At 45.3% G+C, this 21,742-nt stretch overlaps 1 protein-coding gene across 9 annotated transcripts in view; it reads right to left on the bottom strand.

The window, feature by feature from the left end:
* Window positions 1-21,742, bottom strand: part of LOC147635956 (protein DAY-LENGTH-DEPENDENT DELAYED-GREENING 1, chloroplastic-like) — a 54,297-nt gene that overhangs the window by 10,923 nt on the left and 21,632 nt on the right. For 6 of the 9 annotated variants that reach the window (XR_015266473.1, XR_015266472.1, XM_086801370.1 and 3 more), the window contains 5 exons: window positions 10,813-10,898; window positions 8,524-8,697; window positions 8,116-8,230; window positions 7,849-7,946; window positions 3,174-3,309 (listed from right to left, as the gene is read on the bottom strand). Coding sequence is in view for 4 of the 9 variants with exons in the window: in XM_086801370.1 (XP_086657496.1) it covers window positions 3,174-3,309; window positions 7,849-7,946; window positions 8,116-8,230; window positions 8,524-8,697; window positions 10,813-10,898 (609 nt within the window). In the remaining 5 variants the exon portion in view is untranslated. Of the gene's footprint in view, window positions 1-3,173; window positions 3,310-7,640; window positions 7,732-7,848; window positions 7,947-8,115; window positions 8,231-8,523; window positions 8,698-10,812; window positions 10,899-21,742 lie in introns of all 9 variants that reach the window. The other 3 variants (XR_015266474.1, XR_015266475.1, XR_015266476.1) reach the window with 1 other exon arrangement.

Raw genomic sequence — 21,742 nt, 5'->3', positions numbered from 1 at the left:
GTGAGGGTCCTCATCTGTCAGCTCGCCCGTCTCTTGTGTAATGGTTCCCATTGCTCTTTGGGGATGGAGGTGTCTATATAGCTCTCTGCACTCATCATCATACCACCGATTCTGGGCATGCTCCCAGATCTATCTCTGTGTGCAATGTGTGTATGATGGGGGAAGCTGCGGGTGGCGGCCGTATGTAGTAGAGATGACAGCTGGGTGGTGAGTGTGTCTAGAGGTGACAAGGGATCCATCTGGAATAGCCCGTCATATATGACGCTCATATATGTCTGCCAAGTCATGGGTGAAGTAGAAAGTTGTATGCGATGCCTGTGTGAGCTGTGTGGGTGCTGGAGTGGAGCTAGCCAGTGACAATAAGAGGTACGTGTGATCTGCACCAATAGGACGGGGGGATGGTGAAAGATGTCACTGCCTGTGTGGTCTCCATTGACCCCATGATGTAGAGAGAGAGAGAGAGAGAGAAAAGCACAATAAAAGCACGGTACACCCGATTGGGTCCCAAATACTCTCTGAAGGGCCCCCACAAAGGACAAGTGTACTTGCTTTATTGAATGATGAGAAAAAGACTCAAATCTGTAGGCACAACCTGGCTGTAAAGCTACAGCCTGAAATGCCTGACTCTTGACCTTCAAGTTCACCTTTGCTTGGGAATTCCCTTGGCTGTCCTGGCCCTTGAATACCTTCAGCACTTCGTGAATAGGAGATGATTATGACCTTTGGCTAACCCATGCTTTTATAGGCAAGTCTTCTGCTGGTCGGTTTGCTCTAATAGCTGTCGGCCTGTTTATTAACATCCCATGACTTGTTTTTATACCATATAATGGGCGCCTTTTTCAGATGTTGACCGCCTTGGCTCTGCTGCTGTCCAGGCTGCCTAGATACGCTGGCCTCCTCCTGGGCTGACCCTTAAGGGCTGGCCGAATGGGCTACAGCCCTTTGGCTGGCTGCCATGTTGGCCAAGCTTGGTAGGAGCTGGCCAACAGGCTGCCTATGCCCCCGTAGGGCTGGCCACTATGTGCTATGGAGCTTTATGGGCCAACTGTATGGCCCATGGGCTGCCCTACATGGCCCAAGTATTGCGTAGAACCCTATACTCTATGGAGTCCTACATGCAACTACATGCTTCCTCAGGTGCCTTGCATTTGGCTACAAGCCTAGTGCCCGGAACACCTGTCATCATCCCAGAGGGTGACTCATAGTATGGACTAGTATTGTTTCATATGCGGGACTTGCACACCTGACCAAGGCCATGTACGGGACTTGTACACCTGACCTTGGACGCTTAGAGTGGAACCCTGGCTGACTCGTCCCAGACTAGGGCTCACAAGAGACCATTCAAGGTCTTGCACCTGCTGTACATATTTTTCCACGTGGCATGCAAGTGCGGGATGCATGTGATAGTGGCCCTCGAGTGCTAGCTGTCTTGAGGACCCGAGGGCTTGGGTCCCTTAGGGATCCATGTGCTTGATGCGACGGAGGTATGTGACTGTCTTGAGGACCCGAGGGCTTGGGTCCCTTAGGGATCCATGTGCTTGATGCGACAGAGGTATGTGACTGTCTAGAAGCGTGCATCCACTACCATCCGGGCTGCAACAAACTCTCCCGAATAATACGGTGTGGGACTGATGGTTTGCTGCGGATAATATGGGGAGAACATCATGACCTGGGGCCTCTTAACTCGCTGCCAATTCTTATCGGATAAATTTAGCCCCAAGAAGGCTGCTCGATACATCAGAGCTGGTGTGACGAGGGTGTCAAAAAGCCAAGCCTTCGTTGTAGGCTCCTGGAAATGTGCTTGGAAGCATTGCCGCTCAAGCAAGCTCAAGGTTGCTTCAGGCGAAGTAGTTTTCTCCACGCCTCTTTGTAGTTTGGCCCAAAGAAGAGTTGGTATAATGCATCCTCTTTCCAAGCGTAGAACTCTCATTTCTTGGGTTGGGTGAGGTGTTGAGAAATCCATTGCACTTGGCACTTCATGATTTGCCCAATCCATACCTCATGCTTAAGACAGGAGCGTGTGGCTCAGCATTCGTCATCATACCAACAGTTCTAGGGCATGGAACCGCAAGGTGGCTTGGTGGTAGACCACCGTGTGCAGATGAAAGAAGTGGTGGGAGATGTGTGGAGTATGGTGGTGAGCTATGATGTGAGGGTTGGGGGATAGTAGGATCCACATCCTAGAGTTGGCGGTAGATGTGGTCGGAGTAAACAAGATCAAGCTCGTGATCAAAATGGACCGGGTGTAATGTGAGATGGGAGGTGGTGGCGGAGGGACGGGTGGTGTGCAAGTAAGAGTGAAAGAGATGTAGGCATAGTCAAATTCAAAGAGGGGTCGCGGGATGGAGAAGTCAGGGATGTGTGCCAAAGCCAGAGATCCCATCAACTAGTCCACGGTGCTGGTACCTCCTGAGAAGGGAAGGATGTGAGTGTGCCGGCGGAGGGCCATCAGGACATCCCGTTATAGATAACAAGACCATGTGCAGCTCCCAGCTCTAAGAATGTCTCCCATACACCGTGACCTCTTCGCAGTCTTGTGATGATCTCTATAACCCTGTGTCGATGATGTCTAGCTGATGTGGTCTAATAGGGTCATCCAGATCAAGTAGTGGGACCTGTTGACTCCCCCCGTCTTGGCGTTGAAGTCCCCATGCAGGAGGACTTCCCCCAGCTATGAGAACTCCATAATATCCCCATATAATGGTAAGTATGGCAACTGGCCGTGCTGCACAGCAGGAGGGAAGAGGAAGAAAGAACCTCTTAGTAAACCAAGCGAGACTCATGTTCTCATCACCACCCAAGCATAAGTTTCTAATTCGGTTTTGAAAGTCGGGACTCTTGGGTGGACCCAATGCTATAGCTAATAAGTACAATCAATCATGTTTTTCCTATCATTATTAAGTACAATCAAAAAGTGTTTTTCTTTTAAATTTGAGAGAGAGAGAGAGAGAGAGAGAGAGAGAGAGAGAGAGAGAGAGACTAATGATGTAAACAATAACAAAACTAATGTAAGCATATAAATGTGGAGTGCACGTATGCATAGAAGTAAAAAATGCACTCTTTCAAACACACAATCAGTTTATTTTGAAACCCCAAAAAAAAAAACCAACCTGAAAGCAAACAAAAAATATTTTAAAGAACAATGTGGTAGGGTTAGAGATTGACTAACATACCCAGAGCTTAAAGCAGGCATCTATCGTGACCGGAACTATGGCTACAAAAATGTAAATTGATGCTTGTTCTACCTCAAACCCATAATGCTCTAAGAACATCTCCACCACTGTCTCCCAGCCGGACTCAGAGTGATATCTGGGCAAGCCAAACAATAATCAGATTTATTCAACAATGCTAGCTTAATGCTTCAATTTAGTGCTTTGCAGATGCATACCATACACTTATGGTACATATCGTACCTAACACTTCTAACCACCTTGCTGTCAATGACACATTATCTTAATTCCATGACGTCACCTCAAAACAAATCATCTTTTATAGCCTACAAGACTGTATGCTTTGGACTACTCAGTTCATATCACTTACAAAGATCTTCTGTCCTAGCAAGGTACCAAACCAAAGTACCAAGGAAGATGAATCTATACCATTTAAAGCTGCACCATGAGCTAGAATTGGAAATAAGCATGCATTGAGTGCCCAAAGAGAAACAAACTCAAAAGGAAAATTGCCACGTCTCACAAATGGCAGGTCCCACCACTAGAAAATAGCATCTATAAGTCAAGTATAAGCCCAATGATCAAAAGAGGTAATGAACTAGCCATCCATTTCTTCAGAGCTTCACTGTAGCTTTAAGAAGCAGCACTTGCACACTCTCGAGTCTCAAACTACACGCATAAATTTTTAACAAGAGAGATTTTGGAACGTGTGTGCAACACTCTTACACTACATGCACAAGAATTATTTAGTCCCGCACAATGCCACAAGCTCTAGCCACCTATCTACCACCAAAACCTTTGCTGAGCATACAAGTCTACATGTTATTTCAGCCTTGGGTTCCAAATCACCTTTGTTTGGTGTATAGCTCATACTACATCCATGGAAACCATCATGTGCAATTGAAATTGAAGTCTGTCCATGTCCAAGGAAAATTGTGAGCCTGTTTAATCCAAACTCTTAAATTTTGAAGATGGCGCCTGAGACAAGATTTGCAAGCCATCAACACTTCTTTTTTTTTTTCTCTCTGAGAAAAGATCCTTTCATTAGTTATGTAAAAACGCCCGTAGGGCTACAAAAGATCCTCTCCTGCTCTCAAGAAAAACAGAGCAGTGAACAAAGCAAGGCAGCCAGGGAGACTCTCCCTAGGTGCTAAAAAGTACAAGTATCAGTACAAAGAACTGAGGGGCTATATCATACAATAGGAGGGGGGGAAAGCCAAACAGGTGGCCTGTAGTGCCAACGGGGGGACCCCGCGTGTAGGGTATAGAAGGGGCCGCTGCGCCAGGTGGTGTGAAAGGCCTGGCGCCGCAAGATCGCCTCATCCGAGTCGCCCCGGATGCGGTCATACTGTCCTCGCAGGGTGTGGATCAACTCTTGCCAAATCCCCCGAACAGTCTCTGCTGGTGGCTCCAGTCTCCCCTCAAAGGCCCTGAAACACCGGGCCCTCCAGGTGAACCAGATGGTGAGGCTGCTGAGGAGCTCCCATCGTAGATCCCTCTCCTGTGTCCAGCTGGCGGACGAGAAATCCGGTGAACGAACAAGGCGAGGCTGGCCCCTAATGAATCTGATGGCCTGGCTGTCCTGCTCTGTCTCATAGCCCATAGCAAGCTCTGACGAAGTCGACCAAGCAGCGGCACCCCACGTATACATACCCTCTGGAGAGAGGGGGGCCAGAATACGCAGCATCCGCAGCCAAATCTGCTGCGCCTGAGGGCAGTCCCATAGGCAATGTCTCTGTGTCTCCATACGGTGGCCGCATCGGACGCAGCCGCCGGAAGACCGCTGTAGACAAGCCAGGTGCCAACTGCTGAGCCCCTGTGGGCGACCAGCCACTGGAAAGTTGAGACAGGCCTGTCAACTAGCGGGCCCAAAAATCCTCCAGGAACTCCTGAGCCATTAACACTTCTTTGAGAACTATGACTAAGACCATGTGAAAACTGTCTGCATCTCCAGCTGTAGTTCCCCAAAAGCCTTAACCTTCTTAAGAAGATTATACACTATTACCTTGCACATTGATGGCATCTTTTCCCTAGTGGGAGGCATAAATGTGATTTTATTCAGTGACAAAGAAAGGCACAATAGTCTATGCATACTCCCCTCAAGAATGGAAAAAACTTCACAACTTCAGTAATACCCCACCTTAGTTTCATGTTAAAGAAGCTGGCCTATCCCCACCACCTAGGAGGGTCACTCATATCTTGGACTCTATGATGGTATGGCTCTTAAGGTCCAAGATTTGGCTCATGGACAATATGATGGAATGGCAGTTAGGGTCAATGACTTGGCTTGGTAGTAGTAATATACCAAGATATGGCTGGCGGTGTGTAGCAACCCAGACAAGACTTGGAATTCTTTGGACTTGCGGCTCTACCAGAGCCGCAAGTCCAAAGAAATACAATCGAAAGTTGGTACAAAACCATTCACTAAAGAAATACAATCGAATTAAGAGTATTCTTGCTTATATGGATTTGAATTTTATCCCAAGTTCAAGATTCAATCCTTGGATTTATGAATTCTAATCTCGAGATATGGTTGGGTCTTATAACCCGTATTTGGAATGTTTTCTTTCATTAGTATCTAAGATACAATTGGCTCTTGTGCCCGTATCTGGAAGATCTTCTATTGGTATCTATCAATATGTGGTGGCCAATTGAAATATTCTAGATTGTGTAATGGCTAAATTTTATAAAGTTGAGGACAACTTTTAAGAAGCTAGGGCAAATGGCACCATTTTGGACATTCTCAACACTTTGGAGGACACCAGGATGCCCGAAAGGCTATGATGTACAAGCTTTGGGAATGGGGGATTATCAGTAACAAATAGCACACGGCCAGGTACAATTGGTTTTGTTGACCGTACCTAGAAGGATGACATGGATTTGTGAGATGGCAGTGAAGACTTTGGAAGCTCAAAGACACGTGAGAAACTTCTCTTGTGGACCACCGGGAGCAGCCTAAGAAAGTGCCAGGTGACCAAATTAAAAGGACAAAAATGTGAGAAACTACTCTTGTAGACCACCGGGAGCAGCCTAAGAAAAACAAAAATAAAAGGACACACACTTTTATGTGTTTTTATGGTGGCCAGTTCACATTCTTTTAAAAACAGTGGACTCTTTGAATAAAAAGCCGGCCAGTTTAAAACAAGGGTGCCCTATAATTTAATACATGTGAGGAATTACTCACAACAGCACCCAGTTCTGCATATATCATGTTGGACACTCTACTCGTATTTTTAGACACTCTATGTATGTTTGAAAACTTTTTTTATATTGCCGAACACGGGGCATGAACATGCTTTTTGGGAAGTCATCATCTTTGTGGCTTGCACATCACTCCAGGAAGACCCATATATATCTCCGTACAGCCCCTGAACTGACCGTACACATGTCTATACATTTGTTGATGTTGGTCGTACTCTGCGCCTGCCGGCTGTACTACTACTCTGCCCTGTGCCTGGCCGTACATCTGTACCTGCAGATCGTGCTATACCAGCCATGTATTTGGCTGTACCTTGCTATTGTACCGCTTATTGTACCTGCTGTACCAATCATACTGCCTATTACACCCTCTATACCAACTGCACAAGATTGTTGTTCTTGCAGTACACGTTGTCAAAGGTTGGGTGCCCTGTTTTGTTGTGAAATTGCAAGATGCTAGAGTAAAGGCATGTACACTTATACATGTATTCACAGGCAAGGTTCATATACCATATCTATTGATGTTTGGGCAAGATTAACATGCCCATTGTACTAAGTTCATCACAAAATGTAATTGGATAGTCTGGCCGTCTCCATGTGGAGAAGTGAAAGGCCCCCAGGCTTGTACGGATTAATATACTCCTTGGTTAATGAATATTTTCCAAGGGGGGGTCAGCCCACGCCAGCTCCAGTGTGGTTTCACTTCACATCTCTCTTTTATAGTTTTGTGTTAAATGCCCTTGAACCTCCTGCTTTTTGGATAGCTATAGCTGTGTTGGTGATCAACGATTTGGGAAAGCCGTGGAACACAACCTTATTGAAGAGCTTCCCTAAGTCTCACAACCATGAGAAAAAAGCTGTGAGCCCTGTGACTAAAGCTCACCGTGGACCTTAGGTCTTCCATTTTCTTATTTATGCATGACTTTGGTGCCAAATTTTGTGGAGATTATAGGTGAGATACGAGGGCATGCGATATCAAAGAGATTAGGTACAAGCTTGTTTGTGTTGCATAGGGCCTAAACGTGGGGCTTCCAAATCAAGGGGTCTGTAAGGGGCCACACAGATTCTTGTTCTTGAGAGCTTGATGGCATTTCAGGTAGGATTTAGGTCATGCTTAAAGTGATAATCGTAATGAGTGAAACTCAGAGTAGGAGTGGTACTGCGAGAAAGAGAGATCTGAAAAAGGCTAACTGACACTCTACTGGCCTTTCATTGAAAATGCTTCTTGTTCTATATGATTCAGTTTCCAAGGCAAGCAGCTCCAGCAATAACCTGTGATGTGAGTGTGTCTTGCTCCAGACTCTCCAGACGCAATGTCATCATACAATCATTATTAGAGTTGTAGATCCAGCATTTCCCTTTCCTAACCAAAATACAAATCTTAACACTTAAGATGATATTTGCACCTAATCCAAAATTTCAGCAAAAACATTTTTGAGATGGCAAAGTAGGGTCAAAAGTTTCAGGAGTTTGTGTATACCCTAAAAAAATGTCTGACAATAAAATAATGATGAATGCTTTTCCAGTATCTGAAATATTTGTGAATAGTCGATTCCCTGTGAGCCGCATGATTGCTACCTGCATATAGCAAACCATAACAGCAAAACCATAATAACTTCAATAACAGACAAATCCATAAAGACAGGTCATTTTGATATCTCTGAAGCTGGGATGTAATGGATCTTATTGTTGTTATGGTCATGTCACAAGAATGATTAACTTGAATTAACGTTATCTTGAGATTTACCCTTTCTGGATTGAAAACCAGCAGTAGAAAAACTGTCAAACCAGCCAGAACATCAGACCATATGTTCCCGAATGCCTTCCTGTTCTCCAATCTCAGCTCATCTCGCAGTTCTAACCTGTTCAAAGATCCCACAGACAGACCAAAGAAGTTGAGTAAACTAGAAAGCAAGTGCAAAATAAAGGCAATGTCTGTCGAAAGAAGGCATGCAAGTTGATACCGAAAAAAAACCTAGACCAAAATAATGACAGATTGCTACAAGTTAATGATATGTTTACAATTAAGCTAATGATGGGTCTCACAAGCCTTGTAAAAATACATACTTGGGAGAAGACTTCTGAACAAAACGAATCAAACCTCAAGCTTTATCAATTAAGGTTTGAAACCCAGAGATAGTAATGGAATGCGTACGCCTCTTCTCGAATATGCTCTAGGAGCTCTTCATCCGAGAGTGGAGGGGCTTTGCCAAGTGCTGCCTCAAAGCGCACACGTTGTCGCTCCAACTTCAGAGTCTCCACCATCTTTAGCTTTTGTGACTCCCTTAAATCCAACAACTCTGCTGCCAATGGTACAGTCTCCACATACCTAAGTCACAAATTATCAATGTGTTAATGAATGCATATCTGTGTACATGCACATGTGGGTGTGTGGAGAAAGATTTTCTAAAGAGGGAAGCATGATTTTTCCATATCTAACATAAGAACAAATGTCAAACATTTAATCTAAGGGCTTATGGGGCCAGCTTGCAAGCTTGCAGCTTTTGTGGCTTCCAAGTTTGCTGGTTAGTCCATAAGCATGCACTTTTGCATTCCCATAAGCTCGTAAGTTTTCAAGCTAAGAAGCTTGCAAAGTGGGGATCTCCACAAGCCAGTTAGCTTGGAAGTCCGATATAACTAGGAAGTACATAAGCTTACAAGCCAAAAAAATTGCAAGACCATAAGCTTACAAGCCAAAACTTTTTCAAGACCATAAGCTTGCAAGCCGAGGAGCCTACTAGTTGGTTACTCAGGAAGTTTGCAAGACAAGAAGTCCACAAGCATGCAAGGCAAGTAGTTGGAAAGTCCACAAGACAAGAAACCAATTAGTCAGAAAGTCCATAAGCATACAAGCCAACTAGTCATGAAGCCTATAAGCTAAGAAGCCCGCATGCCCATAATTCTAATAATCAACTTATAAGTTTGCACGGACATGGTTGTTTGGGAAGTCTGCAAGACGAAAGTTTGCAAGCAAGCAAGCTTAGTAAACAACTTTGAACATATGCTCCTCTGCCAAGGCTCCAAGCTCACTACATGTCAGAGGGATATTACAAAGCTTACCATTTGAGAGCCTAGATGGTGAACCCTTTTATGTGTCCATCAACATATTCACTATCCTAATCTGCCCAGGTTGGTTATGTGGTTGGTGCCTCCTCTTCACCCCTTGTGATCTCTTCCAGATTATAGAAGTGGCTCTATCAATCCTTGGTCTGCCGGATGTTGCAAGTCTCCCAGATGTCATAAGACAAGTCCCCAGTGGATTGACCAATCAAATTTATACACTTAAAGAATAAAAGATAATTCTAGAGCAACCCAGTTATCCCGACTCCCTTTGGCTTCAAATTTATCAAATTTATCATGCACAGAAAGCACAAGCATTTGTATGACTGGATGCACAGCAAGCTTCAATTTTTTTATTCCAATTTTTAACTCTCAAATTAAATAAGTTTGTTTCTAGCATAGCAGAGGTTGTTACATAGGTATCAAAGCTTTGGCTTCACTCATATTGAGTGAAAACAATTCCTCACCTCAAAGATCAAGTGTCAACATCACCTGCATTTTGTTCTTAAGTTTAGCTCATTTCTCCAATAATGGTTGACCAACTGATTGAGCATAGACCACTTAGATAGATGTCTACATGTCACAAGCATGGTAGCAATGAAACCTGTTTCAAACTGTAACAGATGCGCTTCATACATAGCAAACATTTCACACGATAGCAATGTGTCCCCCCCCCCCCTCCAAAAAAAAAACAACTTTTTTAAATTAAAAAAACGTCTCTATCAGATAGTGACCCACGCTGACAAGAGAAGTGGGAGGGAGAGTCTGTGGAATGTTTGTGGCTTGTCATGAGGAATCACCAGGATGATCGTTGACATCTCAGATTCGGCATTTGCTAGATAGTAACGGTTAACCCCATGGGGCATTACCCCCCTGTTTGAAACCTGGCATTGCACGATTTGAATGATAGAATGTACGTTTTTTACACTGAACCATAGTTGTCAAGTTTATTTATGCTGGCCACCTTCAATACGATCCCTTACATGTGTGCTGCATCAAAGAAAACATGCTTTGAAAGTTCGCACCTGAAAAGATCTGGTTCTACAATCCTTGCTTGGTCCACTAAGGACCATCTCTGACCTCACCATCCATACAACTTCTATCAGTCTATATGCAAGCCTTCTTTCTACTCACATACATCAACAATCCACAGCTTGTATGTATTCTAAACGTTTCCGTTTACCCCTCCCACACAATGAACACAGCTTTCTATGCTAAGAAAATCACCACTGTACCGGTGTCCTTGCAAATACCACCCATTTAAGACACTATTGCCATAGATGCTTGTAGAGTTTTGGAGTCTGACACATCAAAGCACAAAGTCCACATGCAACACTTGTCCCAATCAAAAATTTGGACGAACAAAAGCTTAAGGGATTGATACCTGTTTAGAAATGGGACTATCACATAGTCATGGGAAACATAGGCAACCAACCAAGGTACCAAAACCAGCACTGCCACAAATTTAACCTGCAAAAATCTCAGAAAATTGAGTAAATTTATCATAGTAATAATAATCTCAAGCATCTCCTCAGTAATAAGCTTTAGCCTTTGATACACAACTAATATCCATTTTCTTTCAAGAAAGATCTTTCTACTAATAAAAAAGAGAGCATCTGCTCGCAGGAACCCCCAAAGAGGTAGAGTATATACAATGAAGAACTTTTTTTATTTTCCCTTTCTCTTTTTTAATTTTTTATGTGTGTGTGTGTGTGTGTGGTGGTGGTGGTGGTGGTGGTGGTGGTGGGGGGAGGGGGGGGAGTTGCCCCCTCAATGGTTGGAGACTACATCAGGGGGCACTGGGAAAAAGCCACACTGGGGCCTGTACTGAAAAGTGGTGCAGCTTTCCCTTGGGTGAGGAAAGGCCTGGGGCCCCAAGTACATAGGAAGATGGTGTGGTGTTCCTTCATGCTCTCACAGCCACCCATTAGGTTCTGTCCAGATGGGGCAAATGGTCTTTGCTGGCACGGTGACTATGCCCTCAATGGCCTCCCTGTACAGCACCCGCCAGATATGCCAGGCTGTGAAGGTGCTAATAAGCTCTCTCCATTGATCCATGGGAATCCAAAGAGTCCATGGAACCACCAGAGCTACCCATGACTCCATTCCAGTGAGCAAAAAAGTGAGACCCTTGCCATCCTCCTTGTGGAAGGGCATCCAAAGCACATGCATAGGTCTCCCAAGTGACCACTTAAGCCTCCCCACCTAGCAGTGTATTCTAGCAGGAGTGCTGGATAATGATAAGTGCAAACATTAACATTAATGATCAACACGACGTGTGAACTGACCAGCATCGACTGAGTTCCCCGCTGAATGGAGGCGAAACAATGGTCACATAGGCTGGTTCTGTGCTTGAGCGGGCCACCTGCTGAACTGTGGAAGATCTTGGACACTTGCTCCTTGTAGGTCTAGGTACTTCTGCTGGCGATCTCTATTCCTGGAGAATGACTCCTGATGCTTGCCCTCGTATGCTTAAGCTATGAGGAATAAGGCAAGGAAGAGGACCTATTAATAGGGTGCACCGTGCAATTGGAACCCTTTTAAGGGTCAGCTTGCTATAACAGCCCACTACCTGCAAAAAGGGGCTACCTGACTTGTATCGAACCTGCACTCAACCTGTACCTGACCTGCCCATATAGTTGTACCTCCTGCCCAACTGCTTTGTCCACCTTGTTTGGCCTTTGCTCAGATGTGCATCTATGCTGCCCAGCACCTGGGTTTGGGCTGCCAAATGTCATGTGGGTCCTATGACTCGTTCAAACTTCACACACTTGTCCAGCTCTCTCCCGGCTCTTGGCCTGACAAGCTCACTGGACACTTACACAGAAAATAGTCCAAGTGGGTTACGTCTGTGTGTGGGACAATGCACTGACTGTTTGTCTTAATAACTAAGCTGCTGGCAATTGGCGACTAGGGCTCATAGGATGCTCCGTACACATCACTAAACCTCAAAAGGTAACTATACAAGTGCACTTTCTACCAAGTACGGTCGTGTGGTAGCGGGTGCAGGTGACAGATACCAATTGAAACAGATGCTTCATTGGAAGCTTGTTTTGTATAGTAGAAAAGCCTTATCACCATTATGCACAAATTTGCATATAAGACTAATCAAAGGGGTTGCTGGCAAGCTCAATGCCCAGCCAGAAAACTGTCTAGGGCATCTTTGAACATGAGGCTACACCAACACCAACACCAACCGCACACTTCGCTCAAACCCTAGCCTACCTCTCTGCCAAAGCTCACTATCCAAAGTCTGGCTATAACTTGCTCATGGCATGATGCCAATTGAAGATGCCGAAATATGTGCAATGCACTCACTTATACAACACATCCTTCAACTGGTCCTGGCCAAATTAGAAAAGTTCACACCAGGAAGTTATAACTCAATAAAACCTTAATGAAATAGGCCCGTTTCAAACTTACCAACAATAAAACACATTAAAGCAGGAGCGAGTTTGCAGCCATGCCCATCCTTAGGATTTTTCAGGCATCCCCAAGCGCCTTGGGCATTTCACGTTCATAAAATCCAGGTCATCACCATGAGCAAAGACAATTCACACATACAATTTCGCACAAACAGTCAACAAGTAAAAATCCCCCATCTTGCAAAGCTTTGTACCGAATAACCTTATGCAAGGAGTCAGGCTGATGACACTAGAATTGGTGGCAACACCAACAACAAAGATCCTATTGACCATCGTTTATGAGTTTACCAAGGGGGTGAATGAACGAGATGACTATCAAACTAGAAATATTTGAAGTTTTAAATTTGGTGTGATGAACAGCCTTCACCAAAATCTACCGTATTCAAAACTTGTGACAACATGATCGCTGATGTTTGAGAAAGAGCAAGAATCAAGTCTTCCACTAGTTTCTTTTCCTTTCTTTCTCTTCTCTGTCTGTTCTCAATTTGGTGCTTCAAAGTAGTCAAAAGAACCACGCTTCTGCATAGTGCACCATAGAAATTTGTAGTGATAACTTTGTTGCAGTATGGTTCTTTAAACTTTTCCTTCTTTCTCTCCTCTGTCTGTTCTCAATTTGGTGCTTCAAAGTAGTCAAAAGAACCACGCTTCTGCATAGTGCACCATAGAAATTTGTAGTGATAACTTTGATGCAGTATGGCCTAAATGGTGGGCAGTCTTAATAACGCCCTTATGCAGTGTTTGCACCTATAGTTTCGAAACTTCAAGTTCTTGTGAGTTAGATGCCTATGCTTATGGATAGTGTGACTTGGCCCTGGGATGTTTGCACAGAGTCTCAAGGTGTTCTCATGTAGATACGCTTTTGTTAATTACTACTCAAAATAGACCCAAACCCTAAGTGATCTTATGCATGATGGTGTCCTTATTGAAGCAACGCACAAAATCAATTCATAAACACACTTCCGCCGCAACCACCCATGTTACATTGGTATCAAAGCATCGGGTTTTTGACAACAAAAAGGCTGCAATCTTTTTTTCTCTCACAAGGGCGTGGAGACACATCGTAGAGAACCCCATCATCATCAGCGTTTTCACTCACGTTTGCATTTTTTTTCATCAAGGCTTTGTTTTGATAATTATGTCCCAAATAGCTCTTGTGTGTGCAAGGCCCGGGCGCTCAGCCAAAGGCAAAAAGGAGGGCCAAACTCACCAAGTAGAGGGCGAACAGAGAAAGCAACCAAGGCGGTCTGTTGGTGCTTCAAATGCAGCCAAACAGGAGTGGAAGGAGGAGCATTAGGGGGTGGGCATGCAAAGGCCAAATCTGGGAGAGCATAGGCAGCCAGCTTTAAACAAACAAGCCTATGCAGGCTGCAGGACAGCACACAGTAGGTCACCAAATTCGGCAAAAACACAGCCTATTCACGCTACAGGACAGCACACAGTAGGTGGCCATATACAACAGAAAAACACAGCAAAAGGGCACCTCCAAGGGGGTGCTACAGGTCAGCTAGTTCATGGACAGATAGGGGGCAGATAGGGCAGCATTTTTTTACATCCGGGTATATGTGGCTTCCCTACCTCTAAGGGTGCTACAGGCCAACCAATTCATGGACAGAGGGGGCAGATAGGGCAGCGTTTTTATACATCCGGGTATGTGGCTTCCCTACCTGAGCCAATTGGCTGCACGGGTATATAGGGCAGCATTTTTATACATCCACATATATGTGGCTTCCTTGCCTCTCCAAAAGGGTGCTACAGGCCAGCCAATTTATGGACGAAGGGGGCAGATGTGGCTCCGCTGGTATATGTGGTGGCTCCCTTGCCTGAGCCAATCGGCTTTGGTGATATATGGCACAGCATTTTTATACTTCCGGGTATAAAAGGCTTCCTTGCCTCCAAGGGGGTACTACTAGCCAGCTGGACAAAGGGGGCAGATAGGGCAATGTATATGTGGCTCTGTGGGGATATGAGGTGGCTTTCCTGCCCAAGCCAATTGGCTCTGCAGGTATGTGGGGCAGCGTTTTTTTACATCCGAGTATATGAAGCTTCCTTGCCTCCAAGGGGGTGCTACAAGCCAGCCAGTTCATGGACGGAGGGGGCACACAAGGCAGCGTATATGTGGCTCCGCATGTATATTTTGGCTATGGTGGGGCTTTGCAAGAGAACATGCACACACACACACACACACACACACACAGTCGAGCTCTAAGAGAAAAATGTGAGAGAGAGAGTCATGCTGGAAAATGTACTTTGATTGTCCTGCATCATGGCTTCTTGTCCACTTGGCATTCACAAACAAGTCCAGCCATTGTTCACATCAAAAGACTCTTTCACATGAGTCCTGTAAACAGAAGCTTTCTCCCATGATCAAGGCTACCACAACCATCCATAGCCTCTCACCCTATGAACAGCATCACACCTTGACACATCCAGTGCTCCTGCATCACAACAAAGACTCCCAAACTGTTTCCCAAAAGAGAACTTGCATCACAGCGCAGCATACCATACAGTAGACACACCTGTATACTCCCTCTCTACCTTCCAAGGGTACTATCCATCTCTGTCATGGATTCCCGAACCCTTGTCCAATCAGTGGCAAGGCTATACCAAACATGTGTCCACTCCTGTGACCACTGCCTGCATGTGACCTATCTCCTCGAGAAACCCAAAAACATGTTTCCACATGAAACAAAGACATGTTTCAGCAAACATCGGGTGACCTGTTTTCCCACGAAACATCTGGTCTGGCCCAGCATGAAACCCATGTCCGAATACGTCTGGCTGTATTTCTGCCCCACAACTATGTTACATAGGTATGCCCAAAACTGCAGGTCCTTGTGTTTCTTTCAGGCAAGAAGAAAGCAATATGCTCCATGGGTATGCACCCATGAGAGCTTGCATCTCTCCCATGCCAAGAAACATAAATAGGTGACCTTGTACTTGCAGAAAATAACCCATGTACACACTGTACTTGCAGCCAAGCAAAACAGCCCATAAACAGTCTCAAAATAGCCCTCGACGGGTCTCAAAACAACCCCGGAATTGCTCATGTTCGTAGCCACATGTACTGCCACGAAACAATCCATAAACCCTTCCAAAACAATCCCGAACCAAAGCAAAGAGAAGCTGAAAGTTCCATCAGTTGAACGCCATCGACATGATGTCTATGTTCATGAAAAAACCAGCCCCTGTCCGCCTTTATGTCCAGAGAAACCAGCCCCCTATCTTCTGCAAAAACACGCCCCCTCCAAAAAGCACCAGTGTTGCTGGGCGTTTCATAGCAAGCCAGGGAGGGAAAGAGAAAGCCAAGGCCCACTGTTTTTCCACCAGTGGATAGGCGCACCCAGCCATCTGCTTTCTGCAATCCAGCCAGCCCGCCTGTAAGTGATGTCCAGCCATCAAGAGGCGCTCTGTTTTCTGCAGTCCAGCGCTCTGCTTTTTCACCAATCAAAAAGGCGCCTAGCTGCCATGCCATCTGCTCGCCCTTGTCCACGTGAGAGAGAGAGAAAAAGCCCCAGCGCATGTGTACCAATAGAGAGGCGCCACCTTTCTGCCCACTAGCCACTCTTTTTTGAAAAAGCACACACGTGGCCCCAATAATATCATATGGGCCACGTTTACTTTCATAAAGGATATTATCAAGGTTTTAAAGGCTTTTAAAATCTTTTGTACCCTCCCCCCACATGGGGTTGTGAAAAAAGGGACCTTTATAAAACCTTGAGTCCTTTTTGACTTCCAAACCGATGCCATTTACGCTGTCCACCATGTCCCCGTGCACACCTGCATACTGTCTAGAGAAAAACACAGGGTTGTGACATACCCCCCTCTTGAAAAATAGCAAGCATCCTCGATTGCACTCAATGGCACACTAAGGCATCTTATGAGGAAAGACTCCCCATATGACAAAAGCAATGGCTCTCAAGTGCATCTAGGTGATGAAACAATCATCCTGCACAATATGGCCACACCTTCACGTCAAAATGACAAACAACTCTTGCTTGTTCCTTCAGAACCTCAGGCAAAAGTCTTAAACCAAGTGGAAACATGTAACATGTGTTAGCCAAAAACAAAACCATGCATCATTCTACATATGACACACATATGCATGACACATATATGCATTCGCAAACAATATGCTCCTCAAAATGCTTTACCTACTCTAAAGTAACAGTCTAAGGGCTGCTCGCAAACCTTACGCCCATGGGCATCCCATAAGACCCACGACTGGTGGTACAACATGAGCATATGAAAGCACTCAATGCATCCAAACAATACATCCAGTAAGTACTTTCCACATATGTCTCATGGCCATCCCGCAGGAGTCACACCCAGTGGTGCATCCATGAACATAATAAAGTACTTGATGTATCATACCAATATACATGCATCACACGACACAATCTAGAGTATCACCCAATGTTTTCTCAATGGTACCAGGATCCAATGACACTAGAATACAATAATACCTCAAAAAGTGTATGCATACATGCACAAATAGAGTTCGATCCATATATCCATTAACCAAACCAACTCTAGGACTGCTCGCAAGACTTATGCCCTCCATAGAGTTATCCATAGTTGCAATTATAGTTCAAGGTGCGCCCGACTGTGAACCATACCCAACTTTACCATCTCATATGACTAGTACACAATATCATAGAAGTCCCATAAGCAGATGTACTATCAGCCCGCAGTACCTTCGAGTGAATACAAAGATGTCACCAAGCAACTCCTAGATGACAATTGAGCCTGTCTGTAACAAGGGAGCGGAGGTGCTACCCCCCTCTTGAGCATCAAGCAATGCTCCAGACCCTCGCTCTGCTAAACCTGAATGAGCCGTAGCAAGAGTTGGCTCCAACTCAAAGGCATCAAGATAAAGCTGCAATACCTAAGGTGAATGTGCTAAGTCACCCTCCTCCATCCACTTCGCATCCATCGGTGAATAGTTCTCGAACTTCACAAGATAGCGACGGGAAACTTTACCTCGTACCTTTCTTTCCTTGTGTGCCAGTATCTGCTCGGGAATAAGAACCTCATCAAGTTCCTCCACTTCCATTTGAGCTTCATCTAATACATCCTCAGGCACCCAAAACCTGCTTGCACTCCACCCAAGTGGTAAGCACAAGTCCCTAATGAAGCATAGTAGATCACCACTGCTAAACACACAAAGAAACTGTCTTCAGAACCCATGAAGCCTCCGTGAAGATACCACTAGTGACAAAGTGTCGAAAGCCATACCCTTCAACCCAGGTTTTGTACCATAACACTTCATTTGCTTCTTGTTCCTGGCCAACTACTTGTCCTTGGTGTCTTTTCTCCTGAGCTTCATCTTCAACTTTTGCTCTTCACCTCATATAGGCAAAGACACACAATCCTGCACTTCCTTTTCACTTTCCGCATGTTGAAGCTTTTGAAGTGACTCTCATGAGACCCCCCCCTTTAGGAGAGTTGGCGATTGTCCCTGCCAGAGCAAACGCGGACTCGCCTACTTGAGAAAGTCGACGATGTCTCGGCAACGGAACCTTGTAAAAACAGGCTTCTAGCCTTCAGGCAAAAACAAACTTGCATACAAAACACTTCAACACCATCGAGGACCTAGAAAAGGAAAACAAACAAGGGGAGCTAGAGTGCTCCTGCAAACAGTACATGGACACCGATTGGCCCTAAAACGCAATCCTTGCGGTATTTCTTTAATTGATTATAAGAGCTTTGATTACAATAAGGCTGGAAACTCAGCCGTCACAGTAGAACTCTTGAAGCCTGCAAAGATCCTGCATCATGGCTTCTTGTCCACTTGGCATCCACAAACAAGTCCAGCCATTGTTCACATCAAAAGACTCTTTCACATGAGTCCTGTAAACAGAAACTTTCTCCCATGATCAAGGCTGCCACAACTATCCATAGCCTCTCACCCTATGAACAGCATCACACCCTGACACATCCAGTGCTCCTGCATCACAACATAGACTCCCAAACTGTTTCCCAAAAGAGAACTTGCATCACAGTGCAGCATACCACAGAGTAGACACACCTGTATACTCCCTCTCTACCTTCCAAGGGTACTATCCGTCTCTGTCATGGATTCCCGAACCCTTGTCCAATCAGTGGCAAGGCTATACCAAACATGTGTCCACTCCTGTGACCGCTGCCTGCATGTGACCTGTGTCCTCGAGAAACCCAAAAACATGTGTCCACTCCTGTGACCGCTGCCTGCATGTGACCTATCTCCTCGAGAAACCCAAAAACATGTTTCCACATGAAACAAATAAATGTTTCAGCAAACATCGGGTGACCTGTTTTCCCATGAAACATCTGGTCTGACCCAGCATGAGACCCATGTCTGAATATGTCTGGCTGTATTTCAGCCCCACAACTATGTTACATAGGTATGCCCAAAACTGCAGGTCCCTCTATTCCTTTCAGGCAGGAAGAAAGCAATCTGCTCCATGGGTATGCACCCATGAGAGCTTGCATCGCTCCCATGCCAAGAAACATATCTAGGTGACCTTGTACTTGCAGAAAATAACCCATGTAGACACTATACTTGCAGCCAAGCAAAACAGTCTCAAAAAAGCCCTCGACGGGTCTCAAAACAACCCCGGAATTGCTCATGTTCGTAGCCAAATGAACTGCCACGAAACAATCCATAAACCCTTCCAAAACAGTCCCGAACCAAAGCAAAGAGAAGCTGAAAGTTCCATCAGTTAAACACTGAAACCGGCCTCTGATAGAAAACCAGAGTGCGGTAGGAGCAATCACCCGTCCACTTGTAGTCTAGATGAAAAACCAAACACAGATTGGGGCTAGAGTGCCCAAATCTGAATACACAGCGACACCTGTTGGCCCCAAAGCTTGGCGCCCCTTGCGGTATTTCTTTATTCAATTAAAATAATATGTATGGCTGAGTACAACACAAAAACCAGCCAAGAGTTTACACCTGTAAGTCCAATCTGACTGCCCACAAATCCTTCTCAGCACAGAGGATCTATGCACACAGATCTATGTCCTCAAGCAACACACTGTGCCTCCCTCTGATCAGCCAAGTTCACAAAGCAGGCCAGCCATGGGCATACATCTGGCATAACTCAAGAGCATGATACATCTTCTCAGCTCAACATACATATGCTGTTCAATCCCTGTCTTAATCCCTTGTCAATCTGCCATACTCCTCCTCTCACAAGGAGCCAGATAACACATACCTGTAGCAGACATCAAGCAATAGAAAGAGAGATAGATGAACAGAGTCAAGGCTTACCAAGTTCAGCTCGTGAAACAACACTTGAGGAAGCAACAGCACCAATCTGTGCCTGCAGGCACTTGAATCCACAATCCTGCTTCACACATGTGCTTGCACTTGCCTGTATCTTCCTCCTGATGCTCACTCCTATGCTGTCCTTGTAAAGTACAGATCTGAAAATCAGCACAGTACCCGTCTGTACCGCCTCGGGATACGTGCCAGGCGTTGTACTAGCATAAACAGCCTGCTGTCCACTTCTGTACCAGCCTGAATCAGCATACACAGGTCTGTCCAGCACCCAGAAAAGCGCCGCCTGCACCTGTATGTGCTGTATCTGACTGCCCGTACACTGTACGGCAGTCGTACAGGGTGTACTTGCTGGAAAACACACTACACAGCCTGTACTGGTCTTCTGCGCAGCCAATCCAGCAGCTGTCCTGTGCGCCGCCAGCAACAGAGGAGAAAGAGAGAGAGAGAGAGTGTCCAGTACTGGCCGTACAGTGCTGTACGGCTGGTTTCACTCAGAAAAACAGCAGCCAAAACTGGTCTTCAACAGTCGCCTCCTTCTCTTGCTTTTCCACGATTGTTCTCAAGCGCATGAGGGAGTTCTCCTTTTGCTACACGATTCCCCAAAAAGGGAAGAGAGAGAGAGAAGAGAGAGAAAACTCCTTTTCCAATTTAATCCCTAGGGCCCCAACTTAATAAGTTCCTAGGGCCACTAAGGCCTAGGGGCAAACTTCAATAAACATTCAAACTTAATGTTTTAATGTTCCCCCTTCACACCTAGGGATGTCCACACATCTTAAACACTGTCCGGGCACCCCCCCATGTGAATCATAAAATATTCTGACTCTGCAACCACCATGCCCACACTTGTCCTGCTCCATTTTCACAGGGCCATGACATACCCCCCTCTTGAAAGATGGCAAGCGTCCTCGATTGCATTCTGGTGATGCATCAAAATATCCAAAGTGAAATATACAATATGGCAAGATCAGCGTCCCAATCTCTCTGAGCCATATACATGTATCAACATTCACTGCAAACCAATGGCATAGTAATAGTCCAAGTTGTATACCACTGTGAACCATACATATCCACAAAAATCTCCATGTGACTAGTACACATATATCATAGAAGTCCCATAAACAGATGTACTGTCAGCCTCAGTACCTTCGGATGAGATAAAATCTGCACCAAGCGACCTCTAGATGTCATCTGAGCCTGTCTGTATCAAGGGAGTGGAGGTGCTACCCCCCTCTTGAGCATCAGGTAATGCTCCAGACCCATGCTCTGCTGAACCTGAATGAGCCACAATAAGAGTCGGCTCTAACTCAAAGGCATCGAGATAAAGCTGCAAAACATGAGGTGAATTTGTTAAGTCACCTTCCTCCATCCACTTCGCATCCATCGGTGAATAGTTCTTGAACTTCACAAGATAGCGACGGGAAACTTTACCTCGTACCTTCCTTTCTTTATGTGCCAGTATCTGCTCTGGAATCAGAACCTCATCAAGTTCCTCAACTTCCGGCTGAGCCTCATCTGATACATCCTCAGGCACATCCCCACGGAAAGGTCTAAGAAGACTCACGTGAAAAGCATTGTGAATCCTCCAGTGATCTGGTAACTTCAAACGATAGGTTACCTCACCAATC

This window comes from Cibotium barometz, chromosome 8 (genome assembly GCF_041138505.1).
Source record: "Cibotium barometz isolate CiBa-2024 chromosome 8, ASM4113850v1, whole genome shotgun sequence".
Classification (NCBI taxonomy): Eukaryota; Viridiplantae; Streptophyta; class Polypodiopsida; order Cyatheales; family Cibotiaceae; genus Cibotium; species Cibotium barometz.
The sequence above is the reverse complement of the archived record's forward strand: the minus strand, read 5'-3'. Positions and strand labels throughout refer to the sequence as shown.